The sequence below is a fragment of the Rana temporaria genome, chromosome 1, assembly GCF_905171775.1.
Source record: "Rana temporaria chromosome 1, aRanTem1.1, whole genome shotgun sequence".
Lineage (NCBI taxonomy): Eukaryota > Metazoa > Chordata > Amphibia > Anura > Ranidae > Rana > Rana temporaria.
Window position 1 is genome coordinate 685,244,735 of NC_053489.1, and position 26,213 is coordinate 685,270,947.

At 47.2% G+C, this 26,213-nt stretch overlaps 1 protein-coding gene across 1 annotated transcript in view; it reads left to right on the forward strand.

Moving 5' to 3' along the window:
- LOC120945987 overlaps nucleotides 1-26,213 on the forward strand; it is a 70,792-nt gene that overhangs the window by 31,006 nt on the left and 13,573 nt on the right. The window contains exons 7-9 of the mRNA XM_040360639.1: nucleotides 17,076-17,151; nucleotides 24,639-24,727; nucleotides 25,049-25,080. Coding sequence (XP_040216573.1) covers nucleotides 17,076-17,151; nucleotides 24,639-24,727; nucleotides 25,049-25,080 — 197 coding nt within the window. The remainder of the gene's footprint in view (nucleotides 1-17,075; nucleotides 17,152-24,638; nucleotides 24,728-25,048; nucleotides 25,081-26,213) is intronic.

The window sequence follows — 26,213 nt, forward strand, 5'->3', positions numbered from 1 at the left end:
TACATACACTCACCTCACCTACCTGATATACATACACTCACCTCACCTACCTGACATACATACACTCACCTCACCTACCTGACATACATACACTCACCTCACCTACCTGACATACATACACTCACCTCACCTACCTGACATACATACACTCACCTCACCTACCTGACATACATACACTCACCTCACCTACCTGACATACATACACTCACCTCACCTACCTGACATACATACACTCACCTCACCTACCTGACATACATACACCTACCTGATATACATACACTCACCTCACCTACCTGACATACATACACTCACCTCACCTACCTGACATACATACACTCACCTCACCTACCTGACATACATACACTCACCTCACCTACCTGACATACATACACTCACCTCACCTACCTGACATACATACACTCACCTCACCTACCTGACATACATACACTCACCTCACCTACCTGACATACATTGACCTATCTGACATACATACACTCACCTCACCTACCTGACATACATAGACCTACCTGACATACATACACTCACCTCACCTACCTGACATACATTCACCTCACCTACCTGACATACATACACTCACCTAACCTACCTGACATATATACACTCACCTCACCTACCTGACATACATAGACCTACCTGACATACATACACTCACCTCACCTACCTGACATACATACACTCACCTCCCCTACCTGACATACATACACTCACCTCCCCTACCTGACATACATACACTCACCTCACCTACCTGACATACATTCACTCACCTCACCTACCTGACATACATACACTCACCTCCCCTACCTGACATACATACACTCACCTCACCTACCTGACATACATACACTCACCTCACCTACCTGACATACATTCACCTCACCTACCTAACATACATACACTCACCTCACCTACCTGACATACATACACTCACCTCACCTACCTGGCATACATACACTCACCTCACTTACCTGACATACATACACTCACCTCACCTACCTGACATACCTAGACCTACCTGACATACATACACTCACCTCACCTACCTGGCATACATACACTCACCTCACTTACCTGACATACATACACTCACCTCACCTACCTGACATACATACACTCACCTCACCTACCTGACATACATTCACCTCACCTACCTGACATACATACACTCACCTCACCTACCTGACATACATACACTCACCTCACTTACCTGACATACATACACTCACCTCACCTACCTGACATACCTAGACCTACCTGACATACATACACTCACCTCACCTACCTGACATACATACACTCACCTCACCTACCTGACATACATACACTCACCTCACCTACCTGACATACCTAGACCTACCTGACATACATACACTCACGTCACCTACCTGACATACATACACTCACCTCCCCTACCTGACATACATACACTCACCTCACCTACCTGACATACCTAGACCTACCTGACATACATACACTCACGTCACCTACCTGACATACATACACTCACCTCCCCTACCTGACATACATACACTCACCTCACCTACCTGACATACATACACTCACCTCACCTACCTGACATACATACACTCATCTCACCTACCTGACATACATACACTCACCTCACCTACCTGACATACATACACTCACCTCACCTACCTGACATACATAGACCTACCTAACATATACTGACTTCACCTACCTGACATACATACACTCACCTCACCTACCTGACATACCTAGACCTACCTGACATACATACACTCACCTCACCTACCTGACATACATACACTCACCTCACCTACCTGACATACCTAGACCTACCTGACATACATACACTCACCTCACCTACCTGACATACATACACTCACCTCCCCTACCTGGCATACATACACTCACCTCACCTACCTGACATACATTCACCTCACCTACCTGACATACATACACTCACCTCACCTACCTGACATACATACACTCACCTCACCTACCTGACATACATACACTCACCTCACCTACCTGACATACATTGACCTATCTGACATACATACACTCACCTCACCTACCTGACATACCTAGACCTACCTGACATACATACACTCACCTCACCTACCTGACATACATTCACCTCACCTACCTGACATACATACACTCACCTCACCTACCTGACATACATTCACCTCACCTACCTGACATACATACACTCACCTAACCTACCTGACATATATACACTCACCTCACCTACCTGACATACATAGACCTACCCGACATACATACACTCACCTCACCTACCTGACATACATACACTCACCTCACCTACCTGACATACATACACTCACCTCACCTACCTGACATACATACACTCACCTCACCTACCTGACATACATACACTCACCTCACCTACCTGACATACATACACTCACCTCACCTACCTGACATACATACACTCACCTCACTTACCTGATATACATACACTCACCTCACCTACCTGATATACATACACTCACCTCACCTACCTGACATACATACACTCACCTCACCTACCTGATATACATACACTCACCTCACCTACCTGACATACATACACTCACCTCACCTACCCGATATACATACACTCACCTCACCTACCCGATATACATAGACCTACCTGACATACATACACTCACCTCCCCTACCTGACATACATACACTCACCTCACCTACCCGATATACATACACTCACCTCACCTACCCGATATACATAGACCTACCTGACATACATACACTAACCTCCCCTACCTGACATACATACACTCACCTCACCTACCTGACATACATACACTCACCTCACCTACCTGACATACATACACTCACCTCACCTACCTGACATACATTGACCTATCTGACATACATACACTCACCTCACCTACCTGACATACATACACTCACCTCACCTACCTGACATACATACACTCACCTCACCTACCTGACATACCTAGACCTACCTGACATACATACACTCACCTCACCTACCTGACATACATACACTCACCTCACTTACCTGACATACATACACTCACCTCACCTACCTGACATACCTAGACCTACCTGACATACATACACTCACCTCACCTACCTGGCATACATACACTCACCTCACTTACCTGACATACATACACTCACCTCACCTACCTGACATACATACACTCACCTCACCTACCTGACATACATTCACCTCACCTACCTGACATACATACACTCACCTCACCTACCTGACATACATACACTCACCTCACTTACCTGACATACATACACTCACCTCACCTACCTGACATACCTAGACCTACCTGACATACATACACTCACCTCACCTACCTGACATACATACACTCACCTCACCTACCTGACATACATACACTCACCTCACCTACCTGACATACATACACTCACCTCACCTACCTGACATACCTAGACCTACCTGACATACATACACTCACGTCACCTACCTGACATACATACACTCACCTCCCCTACCTGACATACATACACTCACCTCACCTACCTGACATACATACACTCACCTCACCTACCTGACATACCTAGACCTACCTGACATACATAAACTCACCTCCCCTACCTGACATACATACACTCACCTCACCTACCTGACATACATACACTCACCTCACCTACCTGATATACATACACTCACCTCCCCTACCTGACATACATACACTCACCTCACCTACCTGACATACATACACTCACCTCACCTACCTGACATACATACACTCATCTCACCTACCTGACATACATACACTCACCTCACCTACCTGACATACATAGACCTACCTAACATATACTGACTTCACCTACCTGACATACATACACTCACCTCACCTACCTGACATACCTAGACCTACCTGACATACATACACTCACCTCACCTACCTGACATACATACACTCACCTCACTTACCTGACATACATACACTCACCTCACCTACCTGACATACCTAGACCTACCTGACATACATACACTCACCTCACCTACCTGACATACATACACTCACCTCCCCTACCTGGCATACATACACTCACCTCACTTACCTGACATACATACACTCACCTCACCTACCTGACATACATACACTCATCTCACCTACCTGACATACATACACTCACCTCACCTACCTGACATACATACACTCACCTCACCTACCTGACATACATTGACCTATCTGACATACATACACTCACCTCACCTACCTGACATACATACACTCACCTCACCTACCTGACATACATACACTCACCTCACCTACCTGACATACCTAGACCTACCTGACATACATACACTCACCTCACCTACCTGACATACATACACTCACCTCACTTACCTGACATACATACACTCACCTCACCTACCTGACATACCTAGACCTACCTGACATACATACACTCACCTCACCTACCTGACATACATACACTCACCTCACTTACCTGACATACATACACTCACCTCACCTACCTGACATACATACACTCACCTCACCTACCTGACATACATTCACCTCACCTACCTGACATACATACACTCACCTCACCTACCTGACATACATACACTCACCTCACTTACCTGACATACATACACTCACCTCACCTACCTGACATACCTAGACCTACCTGACATACATACACTCACCTCACCTACCTGACATACATACACTCACCTCACCTACCTGACATACATACACTCACCTCACCTACCTGACATACCTAGACCTACCTGACATACATACACTCACGTCACCTACCTGACATACATACACTCACCTCCCCTACCTGACATACATACACTCACCTCACCTACCTGACATACATACACTCACCTCACCTACCTGACATACCTAGACCTACCTGACATACATAAACTCACCTCCCCTACCTGACATACATACACTCACCTCACCTACCTGACATACATACACTCACCTCACCTACCTGATATACATACACTCACCTCCCCTACCTGACATACATACACTCACCTCACCTACCTGACATACATACACTCACCTCACCTACCTGACATACATACACTCATCTCACCTACCTGACATACATACACTCACCTCACCTACCTGACATACATAGACCTACCTAACATATACTGACTTCACCTACCTGACATACATACACTCACCTCACCTACCTGACATACCTAGACCTACCTGACATACATACACTCACCTCACCTACCTGACATACATACACTCACCTCACTTACCTGACATACATACACTCACCTCACCTACCTGACATACCTAGACCTACCTGACATACATACACTCACCTCACCTACCTGACATACATACACTCACCTCCCCTACCTGGCATACATACACTCACCTCACTTACCTGACATACATACACTCATCTCACCTACCTGACATACATACACTCACCTCACCTACCTGACATACATACACTCACCTCACCGACATACATTCACCTCACCTACCTGACATACATACACTCACCTCACCTACCTGACATACATACACTCACCTCCCCTACCTGATATACATACACTCACCTCACCTACCTGACATACATACACTCACCTCACCTACCTGACATACATACACTCACCTCACCTACCTGACATACATACACTCACCTCACTTACCTGACATACATACACTCACCTCACCTACCTGACATACATTGACCTATCTGACATACATACACTCACCTCACCTACCTGACATACCTAGACCTACCTGACATACATACACTCACCTCACCTACCTGACATACATTCACCTCACCTACCTGACATACATACACTCACCTCACCTACCTGACATACATTCACCTCACCTACCTGACATACATACACTCACCTAACCTACCTGACATATATACACTCACCTCACCTACCTGACATACATAGACCTACCCGACATACATACACTCACCTCACCTACCTGACATACATACACTCACCTCACCTACCTGACATACATACACTCACCTCACCTACCTGACATACATACACTCACCTTACCTACCTGACATACATACACTCACCTCACCTACCCGATATACATACACTCACCTCACCTACCCGATATACATAGACCTACCTGACATACATACACTCACCTCACCTACCTGACATACATACACTCACCTCACCTACCTGACATACATACACTCACCTCACCTACCTGACATACATACACTCACCTCACCTACCTGACATACATACACTCACCTCACCTACCTGACATACATTGACCTATCTGACATACATACACTCACCTCACCTACCTGACATACATACACTCACCTCACCTACCTGACATACATAGACCTACCTGACATACATACACTCACCTCCCCTACCTGACATACATACACTCACCTCACCTACCTGACATACATACACTCACCTCACCTACCTGACATACCTAGACCTACCTGACATACATAAACTCACCTCCCCTACCTGACATACATACACTCACCTCACCTACCTGACATACCTAGACCTACCTGACATACATACACTCACCTCACTTACCTGACATACATACACTCACCTCACCTACCTGACATACATACATACACTCACCTCACCTACCTGGCATACATACACTCACCTCACCTACCTGACATACATACACTCACCTCACTTACCTGACATACATACACTCACCTCACTTACCTGACATACATACACTCACCTCACTTACCTGACATACATACACTCACCTCACCTACCTGGCATACATACACTCACCTCACCTACCTGACATACCTAGACCTACCTGACATACATACACTCACCTCACTTACCTGACATACATACACTCACCTCACCTACCTGACATACATACACTCACCTCACCTACCTGACATACACTCACCTCACTTACCTGACATACATACACTCACCTCACTTACCTGACATACATACACTCACCTCACTTACCTGACATACATACACTCACCTCACCTACCTGGCATACATACACTCACCTCACCTACCTGACATACCTAGACCTATCTGACATACATACACTCACCTCCCCTACCTGACATACATACACTCACCTCACCTACCTGACATACATACACTCACCTCACCTACCTGACATACCTAGACCTACCTGACATACATAAACTCACCTCCCCTACCTGACATACATACACTCACCTCACCTACCTGACATACATACACTCACCTCACCTACCTGACATACCTAGACCTACCTGACATACATAAACTCACCTCCCCTACCTGACATACATACACTCACCTCACCTACCTGACATACATACACTCACCTCACCTACCTGACATACCTAGACCTACCTGACATACATAAACTCACCTCCCCTACCTGACATACATACACTCACCTCACCTACCTGACATACATACACTCACCTCACCTACCTGACACACATAGACCTACCTGCCATACATACACTCACCTCACCTACCTGACATACATACACTCACCTCACCTACCTGACACACATAGACCTACCTGCCATACATACACTCACCTCACCTACCTGACATACATACACTCATCTCACCTACCTGACATACATACACTCACCTCACCTACCTGACATACATACACTCACCTCACCTACCTGACATACATAGACCTACCTAACATATACTGACTTCACCTACCTGACATACATACACTCACCTCACCTACCTGACATACCTAGACCTACCTGACATACATACACTCACCTCACCTACCTGACATACATACACTCACCTCACTTACCTGACATACATACACTCACCTCACCTACCTGACATACCTAGACCTACCTGACATACATACACTCACCTCCCCTACCTGGCATACATACACTCACCTCACTTACCTGACATACATACACTCACCTCACCTACCTGACATACATACACTCACCTCACCTACCTGACATACATACACTCACCTCACTTACCTGACATACATACACTCACCTCACCTACCTGACATACATACACTCACCTCACCTACCTGACATACATACACTCACCTCACCTACCTGACATACATTCACCTCACCTACCTGACATACATACACTCACCTCACCTACCTGATATACATATACTCACCTCACCTACCTGACATACATACACTCACCTCACCTACCTGACATACCTAGACCTACCTGACATACATACACTCACCTCACCTACCTGACATACATACACTCACCTCACCTACCTGACATACATACACTCACCTCACCTATCTGACATACATACACTCACCCCACCTACCTGATATACATACACTCACCTCACCTACCTGACATACCTAGACCTACCTGACATACATACACTCACGTCACCTACCTGACATACATACACTCACCTCCCCTACCTGACATACATACACTCACCTCACCTACCTGACATACATACACTCACCTCACCTACCTGATATACATAGACCTACCTGACATACATACACTCACCTACCTGACATACATACACTCACCTCACCTACCTGACATACATACACTCACCTACCTGACATACATACACTCACCTCACCTACCTGGCATACATACACTCACCTCACCTACCTGACATACCTAGACCTACCTGACATACATACACTCACCTCACCTACCTGACATACATACACTCACCTCACCTACCTGACATACATACACTCACCTCACCTACCTGACATACATACACTCACCTCCCCTACCTGACATACATACACTCACCTCACCTACCTGGCATACATACACTCACCTCACTTACCTGACATACATACACTCACCTCACCTACCTGACATACCTAGACCTACCTGACATACATACACTCACCTCACCTACCTGGCATACATACACTCACCTCACTTACCTGACATACATACACTCACCTCACCTACCTGACATACCTAGACCTACCTGACATACATACACTCACCTCACCTACCTGACATACATACACTCACCTCACCTACCTGACATACATACACTCACCTCCCCTACCTGGCATACATACACTCACCTCACTTACCTGACATACATACACTCACCTCACCTACCTGACATACATACACTCACCTCACCTACCTGACATACATTCACCTCACCTACCTGACATACATACACTCACCTCACCTACCTGACATACATACACTCACCTCACCTACCTGACATACATTCACCTCACCTACCTGACATACATACACTCACCTCACCTACCTGATATACATATACTCACCTCACCTACCTGACATACATACACTCACCTCACCTACCTGACATACCTAGACCTACCTGACATACATACACTCACCTCACCTACCTGACATACATACACTCACCTCACCTACCTGACATACATACACTCACCTCACCTATCTGACATACATACACTCACCCCACCTACCTGATATACATACACTCACCTCACCTACCTGACATACCTAGACCTACCTGACATACATACACTCACGTCACCTACCTGACATACATACACTCACCTCCCCTACCTGACATACATACACTCACCTCACCTACCTGACATACATACACTCACCTCACCTACCTGACATACCTAGACCTACCTGACATACATACACTCACCTCCCCTACCTGACATACATACACTCACCTCCCCTACCTGACATACATACACTCACCTCACCTACCTGACATACATACATACACTCACCTCACCTACCTGACATACATACACTCATCTCACCTACCTGACATACATACACTCACTTCACCTACCTGACATACATAGACCTACCTGACATATACTGACTTCACCTACCTGACATACATACACTCACGTCACCTACCTGACATACATACACTCACCTCACCTACCTGACATACATACACTCACCTCACCTACCTGACATACATACACTCACCTCACCTACCTGACATACCTAGACCTACCTGACATACATACACTCACCTCCCCTACCTGACATACATACACTCACCTCCCCTACCTGACATACATACACTCACCTCACCTACCTGACATACATACATACACTCACCTCACCTACCTGACATACATACACTCATCTCACCTACCTGACATACATACACTCACTTCACCTACCTGACATACATAGACCTACCTGACATATACTGACTTCACCTACCTGACATACATACACTCACGTCACCTACCTGACATACATACACTCACCTCACCTACCTGACATACATAGACAAAATCCATAGCAGACCCTTATATAACAATGCAGCCTGGCAGGCCAGAAACGTATGGGGTCTTTCACGCACTTCCACCCCGCTTCCTGAACCATACAAGGCCTCAATATAGGGAGGCTACCATTCCTTGTTGTGTTTCCCACAGAAAAGTACCTTGTCCCCATGATGATGAATACAAGAGCCTCCTACCCACAACCCTGGCCTAATCTGTGGGTGGGGGGCTTATCAGAATCTGGAAGTCACCTTTAAAAATAAAGGGTCCTCCGAACACCAGTTCTTCCATGTGAAAGAGAAAGGGGTACACAGTGTCCCTACACAGTCACAAAAAAAAGTATAAAGTGTAAATAAAAAACACACATTTTGACAATTCTTTTATTAAAAAAATAAATGCCCCATGATGTAAATCCATTGTCACTCACACATCATCCAGTGACAATCATGATGAATAGTGCCCGCCGACTGATGGACTTGTCTTATCCCGTCGCTACACTCGCCACAAACGACGGCTCTGGTCCTGTCCACTAAATGTAAACAAGGGGGTGGGGTATTCCCAGTGATGTCCTTCAACAAACGTGACCATTACCAAAATATGGCCAGGTGGCTATATCTGGGTAATTACGTCAATTACTATACCCGCTGACATACTATGGAAAGATTCCCCAGTGGGGCTTTAAGGCAGCGATGTCAAAAAAGTAAGATACTTGTTACTATAAAAATAGTGGGCTAGATTCAGGTAGGGGCGCGCATTGTTATGGTGGCGTAGCGTATCGTATTTACGTTACACCGCCGTAAGTTAGAGAGGCAAGTGCTGTATTCACAAAGCACTTGCCTTCTAAGTTACGGCGGCGTAGCGTAAATGGGGCCGGCGTAAGCGCGCGTAATTAAAATGTGGATGAGGGGGCGTGTTTTTCTGTTAATTCTTGGTGACGCGACGTGATTGACGTTTTTCCCGAACGTGGAATTTCTCCAAAGTACGCCGCAAGGACGTCATTGGTTTCGACGTGGAAGTAAATTACGTCCAGCCCTATTCGCAAACGGCGTAAAAAATTCGACGCGGGAACGACGGCCATACTTAACATTGCGTGCGCCTCCTAATAGCAGGAGTAACCTTACGCCGAAAAAGCCTAGCATAAACGACGTAAAAAAATAGCGCCTAACGAAAACGACGGAAGCGCCACCTATCGGCCAGCGGAAAAATGCACCCTAAGATACTACGGTGTAAGAGACTTACGCCAGTCGGATCTTAGGCTAATGTCGGCGTATCTTGCTTTCTGAATACAGAAAAAAGATACGCCGGCACAGCTTTGAATTTACGCGGCGTATCTATATATACGCCGGCGTAATTCATTGCTGAATCTAGCCCAGTGTTTATTTATAAAAATCTCAGATGTCATGATGGGTGAAAATGCAATATATAAAAAATCAGGTCCAATGGTAAAAAAAAAACAAATTCCATGATGCAGTAGACAAAAACTGTTAGGCCGCGTACACACGGTCGATCCATCCGATGAGAATGGTCCGACGTACCGTTTTCATCGGTTCACCGCTTAAGCAGACCGATGTGCGTACACACCATGGCCCAGATTCACGTACAGCGGCGTATCTTTGTGCGGGCGTAACGTATCCTATTTACGTTACGCCTCCGCAACTTTTACAGGCAAGTGCCGTATTCTCAAACAAAAGTTACAGCGGCGTAGCGTAAATAGGCCGGCGTAAGCCCGCCTAATTAAAATGTGGTAGATGTGGGCGTGTGTTATGTTAATTTTATGTGACCCCACGTAAATTACGCTTTTTACGAACAGCGCATGCTGTCCGTGAAAGTATCCCAGTGCGCATGCTCCGAATTAACCCGCAAGAAGCCAATGCTTTCGACGTGAACGTAAATGACGCCCAGCCCTATTCGCGAACAACTTACGCAAACGACGTAAAATTTTCAAAATTCGACGCGGGGACGACGTCCATACTTAACATTGGTACGCCGCATGTACGCCTCATATAGCAGGGGTAACTTTACGCCGGGAAAAGCCTAACGTAAACGGCGTATCTGTACTGCGTCGGCCGGGCGTACGTTCGTGAATTTGCGTATCTAGCTGATTTACATATTTCTAGGTGTAAATCAGCGTACACGCCCCTAGCGGCCAGCGTAAATATGCAGTTAAGATCCGACGGCGTAAGAGACTTACGCTGGTCGGATCTAATACAAATCTATGTGTAACTGATTCTAAGAATCAGGCGCATAAATACGACGGCTCGGACTCAGGCCCCATACTCACGAGCAAACATGTCTGCTGAAACTGGCCCGCAGGCCAGTTTCAGCAGACATGTTTGGTCGTGTGTGGGCGCGAGCGGGCCGAATTCCAGCAAACATTTGCCCGCCGGGCCTTTTCCCAGCAGACAAATATTCCTGGACTTGTTTTAAAACAGCCCGCTGGAATTCAGCCCGCTCGGACATGTACGGTCGTCAGTACAGACCTACCGTACATGTCCAGGCGCCCGCCGTCCCTCGCATGCGTCGAATGACTTCGACGCATGCGTGGAAGCATTTTAAAGGCGGGCCGCCCACGTCGCCGCGTCATTGTCGCGGCGACACCGCGTCATCGACGCGGCGACACCGCGGACACGCCCCGCGTATTGTTTACGCGCGGACTTCTGTACGATGGTGTGTACAACCATCGTACAGAAGCCCTCTGGCAGACATGTATGGTGAAAACGGTCCGACGGACCGCTTTCACCATACATGTTTGTCCGTGTGTACCCGGCCTCAGAGATACGACGGTGTATCTGGAGATACGCCGTCGTAGCTCCTTTGAGAATCTGGGCCCATCAGTTCAAAACCCGATCTTGTCAGAACGCGGTGACGTAAAACACAACGACGTGCTGAAAAAAACTAAGTTCAATGCTTCCAAGCATGCGTCGACTTGATTCTGAGCATGCGCGCGTTTTGAACCGATGCTTTTGTGTACTAACCATCGGTTTTGACCGATGGTCAGCCGTCCATCGGTTCGATTTTAAAGCAAGTTCTCAAACTTTGGTCTGAAGGACAAAAGTCCGATGGGCCGTACACACGGTCGGTTTGGACCGATGAAACTGGACTACGGTCCGTTTTCATCGGTTTGGACCGGTCGTGTGTACGCGGCCTTATACATATCGTTATGTTCCATAATGTTATACAGTATATAGACCCCGACGCGTTTCGACCTGTATGCGGTCTCTTCAGGGGGATAATTGATTCAAAAAAATATATTACATAAATTCAGAGTAAAAAAAGAGAACATGTCATCATACATCACATTGAATCTACCATAGTGATTATATTTACCTCTAAAACATGGAATAAATGATCTTGTGACCAAAGATGTTTGGAGCCGCTGGATGATCCGGAGGGGCTCAAGGCTGCCCCCACCTTTCCAGGAGTGAAGGGCCCACCCAAAGGGGCTTACAAGGAGCCACATTAAGGACGCCCTCCAAGGGATGGAGGAGCCGGCACCTGCAACGAAGACCCATGATAGCCATAATTAGTTAGAAAAAATTAGGTAAGTTAATTCTGAGCACACCTGCCAGATGACAGTTAGACTATATGGCCCAGATCCACCAAGAACTTACAGCGGCGTATCTATTCATACGCCGCGTAAGTTCTACGATGCGCCGGCGTATCTTTGTTTTGTATTCACAAAACAAAGATACGCCTGAATGTGGGCTAGATCCGACTGGCGTACGTCTTAGTACGCCGTCGGATCTTAGGTGCATATTTACGGTGGCCGGTAGGTGGCGCTTCCGTTGATTTCCGCGTAGAGTATGCAAATTAGCTAGATACGCCGATTCTCAGAACGTACGTCCGCCCGGCGCATTTTTTTACGTCGTTTGCGTAAGGCTTTTTCCGACGTATAGTTACCCCTGCCTCATGAGGCGTACGCAATGTTAAGTATGGACGTCGGGACAGCGTCGAATTTTCCGTTGTTTACGTCGTTTGCTTAAAACGTTTGCGAATAGGGCTTTGCGTAAATTACGTTCACGTAATTTAATTTGAAAATTCAACGTGATACTGAGCATGCACCGTTTCAAAAAAGCGTAATTTATGTGGGGTTATGCTTAGTTTACATAAAACACGCCCCCCTGTTCCTCATTTGATTTAGGTGCGCTTACGCCGGAACATTTACGCTACGCCGCCGTAACTTTAGAGGCAAGTGCTTTGTGAATACAGCACTTGCCTCTCAAAGTTGCGGCGGTGTAGCGTAACTACGATACGCTACGCCCATTTAAAGTTACGCCTATCTACGTGGATCTGGCCCTATATATATATATATATATATATATATATATATAAATAAGAGTCTATGGGCTGAAAGCAATTGTAAGTTGCCAATGTATATAATGTTAATCGGGGCATCCTTATGCGTCCCGTAAGGTTGACTAACCAGTAATAGGTAATGAGTAATTATGATAATCTAGTACTATAGTAGTTGATAATGTTTGGAGCCTCTGGATGATCCGGAGGGACTCAAGGCTGCCCCCACCTTCCCAGGATTGAAGGGCCCACCCAAAGGGGCTTACAAGGAGCCACATTAAGGACGCCCTCCAAGGGATGGAGGAGCCGGCGCCTGCGAAAATTGTGATCAAACGAAAACCAAAATTGTAAAATAATATACAGTATATAGATACTATAATATACCTGGTGTGGTGATATAGCTTGTATGGATTATGCGTAGTATATTGTTGGGAACCTGGCTGCAATTATGCAGGACAGGTAGGGACGCGGTGCCGAGAGAACATAGACGCAATGGCATCCGACCTGGCCTGTATGGAATCTAGTATTGATTCCCCAGTAGCCAGTCATTATATACAGCCCTAAGGCCTCGTACAGACGAGGGGATCTCCGCTGGAAACGGTCCGCCGGACCGTTTCCAGCGGAGATTCCTCCTCCGGATTTTGATCCGATGGCTTGTACACACCATCGGATCAAAATCCGCGCGGAATACATCCGCGGTGACGTGTCGCGTCGTCGCCGCGATGATGACGCTGCGACGTGCGTGAAGCTGGAAGGTAAGTACTTCCACGCATGCGTCGAATCATTACGACGCATGCGAGGGAGGGGAGCGGACGGATTGATCCGGTGAGTCTGTACAGACGACCGAATCAATCCGCGGGACACGATTGAAGCGGAAAGGTTTCTTAGCATGCTAAGAAATTTCTATCCGCTTGAAATCGATCGGCCGGACGAATCTCCGCGGATAAATATTCGCTAGGCCGTTCAGACGACCGGATTTGTCCGCTGGAACTGTCCCAGCGGATAGATCCGGTCGTGTGTACGAGGCCTAAGAGTATGGCATGATCGCACGTAGGCGCCTACCTCCCCCCCTCCCCCGAGAGATATGGCGCCCCGTCCGCCAAAAAAAGCGGCCCACGTGTGGCTCCCTTTGGCGTCCCGGAAGGCTAGACAGCCCCGACCGCTGTCATCATCTCTGCCGCAAAGCCGCGTGACTTCATGACGCCATGCCGAGACCTTGCACGTGCGCACTTCGCCACTGTTAGTCCGGAGAGGATCAAAGGACGCCGTCGGCAAAGTGAAGCTCACATCTGAGATTTGTATAAATAAACACTGGGCCAGATTCACATAGAGATACGACGGTGTATCTCCTGATACACCGTCGTATCTCAGAGTTGCGTCGGTCGTATCTATGCGCCTGATTCATAGAATCAGTTCCGCATACATATGCCTAAGATCCGACAGGTGTAACTGTGTTACACCGTCGGATCTTAACTGCAATTTTAAAATGGCCGCTGGGGGCGTTCTTGTTCTACGCCAATTCACGAACATACGCGGGCCCGACGCAGTCACTTTACGTCGTTTACGTAAGGGTTTCCCCGGCGTATAGTTACCCCTGCTTCTATGAGGCGCAGCCAATGTTAAGTATGGCCGTCGTTCCCGTGATGAAATTTGAATTTTTTACATCGTTTGCGTAAGTCGATCGCGAATACGGATGGACGTAATTTACGTAAACATCGAAACCAATGACGTCCTTGCAACGTCATTTGGAGCAATGCACGCTGGGAAAATTTCCGGACGGCGCATGCGCTATTCGATCGGCGCAGGGACGCGCCTGATTTGAATAGTACACTCCCCCTAGCCGCGGAATTTGAATTCCGCCGGGGGAATTTCGATACGCCGCCGCAAATTTTGAGGTAAGTGTTTTTTGAATTACCCACTTGCCTCAAAAACTTGCGCCGGCGGATCTTAAATCACATCTAAAGATTCGCTAACCTATGTGAATCTGGCCCACTATTTTTATAGTAACAAGTATCTTACTTTTTTGACATCGCTGCCTAAAAGCCCCACTGGGGATTCTTTCCATAGTATTTAATTCCGGGGCGAGCAGCTCTTTCATCTCTGCTATATGTGTCTTTTCCATATCGCACTATAGCTGATGACATGACCATATTTGGTCAGTGATGTCACTGCTATCCCCACCCCTTTGCTTACATAGCTGGGAATATCTGGCCAGCAAATGAATGAGGCCTGATGATGTCACTGCCTGCTGCTTCCTTCACAAGCACTAACAGGGGAAGAAGGAAGATCTCACATATAGCGGGAGACAAAACACGACTCTATGCGACATTCCGTCTCCTGCCCAGGCAGATACAAGGCCGGATCAGCAAAGAGATCTCTGAGATAAATGTTCTGTCCTCCTATTCTATGATTTGTGGAAAGACGGCCTACAAAATGTTAGTAAATCTTGTTGTAAAATGACTTTCAGATGAACTACTAACGTGTGGAGGAGCTGTGTAAACTCTGCTTTGTTTTAATTCTTTAAGATAAAGAAATCAATGATCGTACCTACGATTTCGATGATGAGGAGGATGATGATGAGGATGATGATGAAAACAATAGGTGAGAAGCTGTGGATATCTCACTCAAATTTTTTTCCATTACTTTTTCATAGGTGGCAAAAAACTAAAATAAAAAAAGATCTTCAAACATGTCCACAGGCCAGTTAGCATAGTCAATCTAAAAATGGGGTTGAAGTAGTTGGGTGGATGAAAGAGGGATGTATTAAATACTGTACTCATCATATGCAGCCTCTGTGCCCATCATATGCAGCCACTATGCCCATAAAATGCAGCCTCTGTGCCCATCATATGCAGCCTCTGTGCCCATCATATGCAGCTTCTGTGCCCATAATATGCAGCCTCTGTGCCCATAATATGCAGCCTCTGTGCCCATCATATGCAGCCTCTGTGCCCATGATATGCAGCCTCTGTGCCCATCATATGCAGCCTCTGTGCCCATCATATGCAGCCTCTGTGCCCATCATATGCAGCCACTGTGCCCATCATATGCAGCCACTGTGCACATAATATGCAGCCTCTGTGCCCATCATAGGCAGCCTCTGTGCCCATCATATGCAGCCTATGTGTCCATCATATTCAGCCTCTGTGTCCATCATATGCAGCCACTGTGTCCATAATATGCAGCTTCTGTGCCCATAAAATGCAGCTTCTGTGCCCATAATATGCAGCTTGTGTGCCCATAATATGCAGCCTCTGTGACCATAAAATGCAGCCTCTGTACCCATAAAATGCAGCCACTGTGACCACCCCCCCCCACCCACCTGCTCGGTCACTGTCTGACCGGGAATTTACCCCATTTTGGTGGCAGGTCAGGCAGCAGGTGACAGCGGCGAGCTGCGGGACATGCAGCGGGTCAGGCAACGGCTCCTGTGTCCTCCTAGGTTCTCTGTCCTCCCATGCGTCTTTTCTTTTGTTCTGCTAGACGTCCAATAGGGATGCCTGTGCAAATCAGCTGACGGGTATTAGACCCACGCGGGTAGTGTGACATGGACGCACCGCCACTGCTCATAGGCACTGATGATGAGGCACTTATATTCAGCACTGATGGGTCTGTCCTGATAATCAATGTGCTGATTAATAGCACAAACCCCCCCCCCCCTGTCAGGAGAGCCTGTCATCGTGAATAGAGGAAAAGCCGATTACGGCATGTAACGGAATGGCCCGTGACACCCAGAGACTTTTGAAGGATGTGGGGTACTCCTGTGCCAGCGTCACTAATGACTCTTGGGTCTAGGGTCATCATATGTCCCTTTTGGGCATAGGATGGCTGAGAACTGATATCTCGGATTACATGAGATGGGACATTAATGATAATTCATGTATTGCAAAATCTTGGAATATTACAGGTTGCTTATTCTGACCCCCAACAGGTCAATAAGAATGTCTCATAGACTGTTGAAATGCTAATTAAGTCTGCTACTGTGGTCATGTGAATTGGAGCTTGGTAGCCAGTCTGGCTGCCTATTATGGGATGTTTAAGTGTCTTGCTGTGATTGCATTTCATTGTCCATTGTGTTAATTAGGTCTGCTAATGAGATATTTCATTGTGTATGCTAATGACACTGTTTTGTGTAAAAAGTCTATTAATGATAAGATGTGGAATGTGACTTGTCAAGCTGTAGTAATAAACCCCTCTAAATGTGGTGCCAGAGTGTCTGTCTGGGTGTGGATTGGAGGGGGAACTCGTTAACCACCCATTGTGTGATGTTTTGGGTGGAGAGTTTTATTGTCCCTGTAACTACTGTAGCATGCTTGTAACTGTATAAAAACGATGTGACCAGCTGTGATTGGACACAGCTGATCATATGGTAAAGAGCCTACATCATAGGTTCTTTACCTAGATCAGAGATGCGGTGTGTCAGACTGACACACCACGGCTTATCCTGCTGGATGTCATATGATGCCCAGTCATGATAATACAACCACTTTCCGGCCATCATTTTGTTATATGGCGGGCGAGAAGTGGTTAATATGTATGTTACCCCAATATATCTATTCCTGATATATGCTACATGTACTTGTGATAAAAATTATATGTGTATTGCTTCCTTAGTGTGAAATACTTGGTGATCCTGCCAGTTCCCCTGTTTCCTACTAAAAACCGACCACACTAGACTTAAAAGCACAACTGTCCCAATGGGGTCAGTTTTCTGGGTCTTATGCAGCTGTGAACAGAGGTCATGTGACCATTTATAAAATGCTATACTGTGTATATATATATATATATATATATATATATATATATATATATATATATACACACACACATACATACAGTATATATTGTGGAAGTGTGGTACCCCCCAGTGTATGAATACAGGATTCTCAACAAGGCAAGTTGAGGGGCTCCAGGCAAGGCAAGTTTGGGACCTGGACCTAGGGTGATCACGTGTCCCCGGATTGCCCAGGACAGTCCCATTTTGCAGGTCTGTCCCGGGCACCTTCATTCCAGGACAATACTGTGTCCCAAAATGAAACTGACACAGCCCCCCCCCCCCCCCCCCGGGCCAGTCTGATGCCCCCAAAAAAGGCCGCCACATCACCACTTTACTCACTGACAGTACTTGCCCTGGTCAGGAATCCCTGCTTGTGATTGGAGAAATCATAAATCCCGCCTCTTGTGTCCAATCACCGTACTGTGATTCGTTACAGCACAAGCTGATTTTTGGAAAGGGAGGGGGTGTCCCTGAATGGTAGTTTGGAAATGTGGTCACCCTACCTGGAACCTGGGGATCCAGGACTGGGTGGGATGAAATCCCCAGTCCAGGATCCGGGTTTTGAGACTCACCGGCACACTCATTGTTCAGGTTTGTGTGGGCCCGATAGGGTGACCACATTTTAAAACTGCCATTCAGGGACCCCTTCCTAAAAAAAAAAAGATCATTTTTTATACCTTTTTTGTGACCCCATAGATTTCACTGGTTCATCCTGGGACCTGTAGTTCTGCACTGATTACTGTGTAAATGACACTGGCAGGGAAGGAGTTAAACACTAGGGGGCGAGGAAGGGGTTAAGTGTGTTCTAGGGAGTGATTCTAACTGTGGGGGGGATGGGCTACCAATGACATTGATCACTGCTCCCGATGACAGGAAGCAGACGATCAGTGTCCTGTCACTAGGCAGAACAGGGAGATGCCTTTTTTACATAGACATCCCCCCGTTCCTGCAGCCCTGTGACCTGATCGTGGGACACCGGCGGACTTCGAGTTTGCAGTGCCTGCTGGCATGGTCACGAAGTGCGCGGCGGGCGCGTAAATGAAAGGGGACGTACCTGTACTTCTATTTGCCCACCTCTGCCAATGTGCCGACGTATATCGGCGTGCAGCGGTCGACAAGTGGTGCACCGGTCGGCAAGTGGTTAAAGAGGAGCCAAGTTGTTGATTATTTAATATAAGGGCACTTACCTGTCCAGGGATCCAGCAGTGTCCTCCTCGCCCAAGCCTATTCTTTAATCAGCTATTGGGTGCTGGTACTGGCATCTTGTGTAAGGGAAACTGGTAGTGAAGCCCTGCAGCGGGTCGACCTTCTGGCTTAGTTTACTGTTTGTAAAAAACAGTTACCCCCCCCCCCCCCAAAAAAAAAAGGTCAAATGTGGCAGTGGAGGGTTCAAACAAGTGGAGCTCTGCTTTAAGTCCATGATTTGCCAGTAATCTACAAAGATAATAAGTCAATAACTGGCAGCTAAGAGTCCATAGGAGTCCTCAAACCCCACAGGGAATCCCGACTGGGCCCCCAGATGGGGGCACAATCTGACAGAATCACCGCCTACAACTTGACAGTGGTTTAGCAAGAGACCTCCTGAGACACTTAAGGGACCTTTTTTATGTCGATCTTTACAAAACTCATAGGAAAATCTAGCCAATCAATTCCTCAGATCCACCACACATCTACATTGTAACAATTCAGCTAAGAAACAGCACAGGCATGGGCGTTGCTAGGTGGCAAATATCCGCCCCGTGAACCTCTGCTTACTCAGCGGGGATCGCTCCATTGATCCCCGCTGAGCCGTCGGATGACAGGGCCATCCCCGCACACTGTGCAGGGACCGCCCTGTCTTTCCTCTGCTCTCCCCTATGGGGGGGATCGGATGAACATGGACCGTCTCTCCGTGTTCACCCGGTCCGATCCGCCAGACGGATGGAAAAGTAGGTTTTCCTCTGTCACACTTTGGCATGTCGGATGTCGGAGGTCGGAGCGCCCGTTCAGGTCCCCCTAAAAAAACTGACAGGGTGAACCTGAACGGGCCGCCAGTGTGAAAGGGCCCTTACAGATCGGCGCAAACTAAAAAATTACACTGTTAGTAATGAAGGACTCTAAATGGGCATGAGATTACCAGAGACTGCGGACATACTGCATGAGATTACCAGAGAGTGCGGACATACTGCATGAGATTACCAGAAAGTGCGCACATATTGCATGAGATTACCAGAGACTGCGGACATACTGCACGAGATTTCCAGAGACTGCGGACATACTGCACGAGATTACCAGAGACTGCGGACATACTGCACGAGATTACCAGAGACTGCGGACATACTGCACGAGATTACCAGAGACTGCGGACATACTGCACGAGATTACCAGATAATTTAGATAACAAGGTAATTTAAATATAAAAGATAATTGTTAATAAGTTAATAAGCGATGGTTGGGGGGGCCTGGCGGCCGCTATTTTCGCCGTACAGTTAAATAAAAAAAAATCTTAATAAGCTGGGGGAGGGGGTCATAGACATCCGATATTTTCACCGAAAACACTTAAATAATAATAAAAAAAAAAGTTAATAAGTGGGGGCCGAACACTCACACTCCATTTACAGAGTCAAGCTGAGAATCACTAGATCAGTAAAACAGTTCAGAACTCGGGCTGGGTTCACATTTAAAGGAAAAAAATGGGGGGGTTGGGGTTTTGTTGGTTTTGGGGGGGGTTCTTGCAGCTATTTTCGCCGAACAGCAAATCCTGCTTGATTTCTTCAAATACATGATATACATTCCTCGCTCAGTCTCTCGTCTGATCAATTTGTACCTGCTAAGTTCTGAGTGCTGCCTGAAGTTTGTCTTCCTCCACGGTCCACCATCGTCCTCTCTCTCTCGCTCCTCCTCTTCTCCTCCCGTCCCAACCACAGCAGATGCTATGAATGATGCCGTGCGGAGGCTGGTAGGCGGAGCATTAGGCTCCGCCTCCACCAGCTAAACAACGTGCACGCCGTGCACCAGACAGTATGGCCCATTGATCATTGCATCTATGGGGGCAGCACTGGCAGTCGCTACCCACAGTATGCGGCCGCGGCGTGCTCCCATGACACAGAGAAAGGCAGCCAGCCGCGGGAGGCGGCACCCAGCAGCTCCGCGGGAAGCAATCTGAGTGGGTGGCTGCCTCAGAGTTGGGAAGACGGGCGGAGGGTTTTCGTGCGGGGGGGTGGCGAAACGCTGCGCCCCGCAAAGTGCCGCCTTAGGCTTAGGCCTTGTCGGCCTAGGCCAAGATACATCTCTGACCAACCTGACATACACTGACCTACCTGACATACATTTACCTGACATACACTGACCTACCTACTTGACATACACTGTGACTAACCTACCTGACATACACTGACCTGACATACACTGACCTACCTGACATACACTGTGACTGACCTACCTAACATACACTGTGACTGACCTACCTGACATACACTGACCTACCTTACGCACACTGACCTGACATATACTGACCTATCTGACAAACACTGACCTACCTGACATACACTGACACACACTGAGTGACCTACCTGACTAGACTTCAGGTGACGTGACCTCTCAGTCCTCCTGTAGCTCAGCCGTAGTGTGCGGCACGCCCATCAGAGAGTAGAGTAGACAGCACTCCACTGGTGACTCCAGGCAGCCAGATCCATGTCAGGAGAGGAGAGCCAAGCGGGGATCTCATAGTGACACGGCGTGGCGGCCGCATTGTAATCGGTCCTCAAGACTCAAGTCTGGCTGCAATGCAAGAGCGTGCTTTTCGTCCCGCCGTGGCCGTGTGCAGGCACAGTGTGTCTCTCCGTGCCGGCCGTGCGTGACTATAATGACGTCACACGTCCCGCAATCCTGGCATTCATTGGACCAGCGCGGCGCCTATGATGGACGTCTCACTGGTCCAATGCCGGGATCGCGGGCGGGACCGCGTGACGTCCAATAGTCTTGGTCACTTGGAGTTAGGTGCCGCAGCCCACGTGACCGGACTTTGTGCTCACTCATCCCCGCCCATGCGCAGTGCAGCGCCACACTTTCTCGGGGGACTCTGGGCTAATAATTTTTTAATAAATGGCCGAGACTCCGGGCTTTTTGGGGACCCATTCGGGGATCTAGCCCCCACTCCCGATGCCCCTGAGCACAGGAAACCCAGACAGTACAGCAGAAAACTTCAACCCTTCTGTAGGCCGAGGCAGCTTCCCCTTTTGCCCTGCGTTAAAGATGGTCCTGACAGGACTTAGAGAAAGGAGTTTGAATGCTGATCATCATTCATTGTGGAGGTCTGGTGACATCTAGTGGCTGAAAGGAGTTGCTCGGCAGGACCACAAAAGTTGCTTTTTTATTTTAATAGGCTTGTAACGGAATGGCCCGTGACACACAGAGACTTTTGAAGGATAGGGGGGTACTCCTGTGCCAGCTTCACCAATGACTCTTGGGTCTAGGGTCATCCTATGTCCCTTAGGGGCATAGGATGACTGAGAACTGATATCTCGGATTATTCATGAGATGGGACATTAATGATAATTCATGTATTGCAGGAGATCTTGACATATTACAGGTGGTTTATTCTGACCCCGAACAGGTCAATAAGAATGTCTCATTCAATAGACTGTTGAGATGCTAATTAAGTCTTCTACTGTGGTGATGTGAATTGGAGCATGGAAGCCAGTCTGGCTGCCTATTATGGGATGTTTAAGTGTCTTGCTGTGATTGCATTCTGTGTCCATTGTGTTAACTAGGTCTGCTTCTACAGACCTTTTCATTGTGTATGCTAATGACACTGTATTGTGTGAAAGTCTATTGATAATAGATGTGGAATGTGACTTGTCAGCTGTAGTAATTAACTCCACTAGATTCGGTGCCAAAAAGTCTAACCTTTCAGGTATAGTGAATTAGCATGTCAATTATGTTTAGTAAATGAATGTGTTTTGTGTAACAGGTGGGGATCACTTATTGCAGAGCCAGACCGTCTGAATAATGATTAGTAATTAGCCCATCTGAATGTGTATCGAAGCCCCCATTGTGTGATGTTGGGGGTGGAGAGTTTCATTGTCCCTGTGAGTACTGTAGCATGCTTGAAACTGTATATGACAAGCTGAGTGTACCATTAATGGGTTCATTCGTTTGGAACCAGAAAGAATGGAGCTGTGTGTCTCGTCTTTATTCTGGGGAATGGAATGGGTCCTGTCGGCTGGATTGTCGGATAAGCTGTTGTGGTTGGTGGAGGCTATTGATATTTATGTATGTGTTTTATTTATTTACTTACTTACTCTCTTCTTAAGCTGGTATTCTGTTTCAGGTCTAAAAGTCTGAGTATTGTCCTCCCTTGTCTGGCTGCGGTGCTCATTCTGGTGATCTGCGCCTTTCTTCTAAGGAGGAAACGTCAACGTAAGGAGGAAATTATTATAATCCCTGGTCCGTCATTTTCTTCCAAAATGTAATTTACCTATAGAGAGTTAGATGTCCTTCTCTGTGCTAAGAGATGATTTCTGATTGGTTAATCAGGTAATTGTACATCATTTACATACTGGCATATCCAATGAGGACAAGCAAGTGGCTTGTTATAAAGGCGGAGCTCTACTTTAAGATAACAACACTAATTAGTTTGGGTTCCAACACTGAGCACAAGACTCTGATCAGTAGTTTTAGCATTGATGACTTTGTTTTCCTCTTACTCACAATAACGACTGCATTGTCTTTTTTCCCCAGGAGGCCTCGAGATAGGGGGCGCTAGTTATCAGGTAAGCATCCTAGTTGGTTTATTGGGTGAAGCAAATGATATGATTGGCTGATCTTACAAGGGTTGGAATTGTGGACCCTCATAATGTCTCCAATGTCTCTCACACACAACTGGTTTGTTTATGTTTATGTTTTTATGTTAACTTGAAGCACAAGTTCTAGTTAACCCTTTCCCAATTTGTAGCAAATTTGCATGGCGAGTCTCTAGCAAGAGCAAAGTTGCAGTGATGAGTCTACAGCAGTGGCCCTTATCCGGCCCTTGGGGTGCTTTTTTATTCATTGGCACCAATGAAGGGCAGAATTCCTCCCAATGACACCAATGAAGGGGCAGAATTCCTCCAGATGACGGACCAGAAGTCCTCCCAGTGATGGGGCAGAAGTCCTCCTAATGATGGGGCAGAAGTCCTCCCAATGACGGGGCAGAAGTCCTCCCAGCGACGGGGCAGAAGTCCTCCCAGCGACGGGGCAGAATTCCTCCCAGCGACGGGGCAGAATTCCTCCCAGCGACGGGGCAGAATTCCTCCCAGCGATGGGGCAGAATTCCTCCCAGCGATGGGGCAGAATTCTTCCCAATGACACCAATGATGGGGCAGAATTCCTCCCAATGACTTCAATGAAGGGGCAGAATTCCTCCCAATGACGGGACAGTTTCCTCCCAATGATGGGGAAGAATTCCTTCCAATGACACCAATAAAGGGGCAGAATTTCTCCCAGTGACGGGGCAGAATTCCTCCCAATGATGGGGCAGAATTCTTCCCAGTGACAGGGCAGAATTCCTCCCAATGACACGAATGATAGGGCAGAATTTCCTTCAATGACATCAATGACGGGGCAGAATTCCTCCCAGTGACGGGGCAGAATTCCTCCCAGTGACACCAATGATAGGGCAGAATTACTCCCAATGACACCAATGATGGGGCAGAATTTCTCCCAATGATGGGGCAAAATTACTCCCAGTGATGGGGCAGAATTCCTCCCAGTGATGGGGCAGAATTCCTCCCAATGACACCAATGATGGGGGATTTTGTACTCCTGATGGCCACAGTCCGGCCCCCTTAGAGTCTGGAGGACAGTAATCCGGCCCTTTGTTTAGAAAGTTTGGAGACCCCTGGTCTACAGCAAGAGCTCTGCAGGT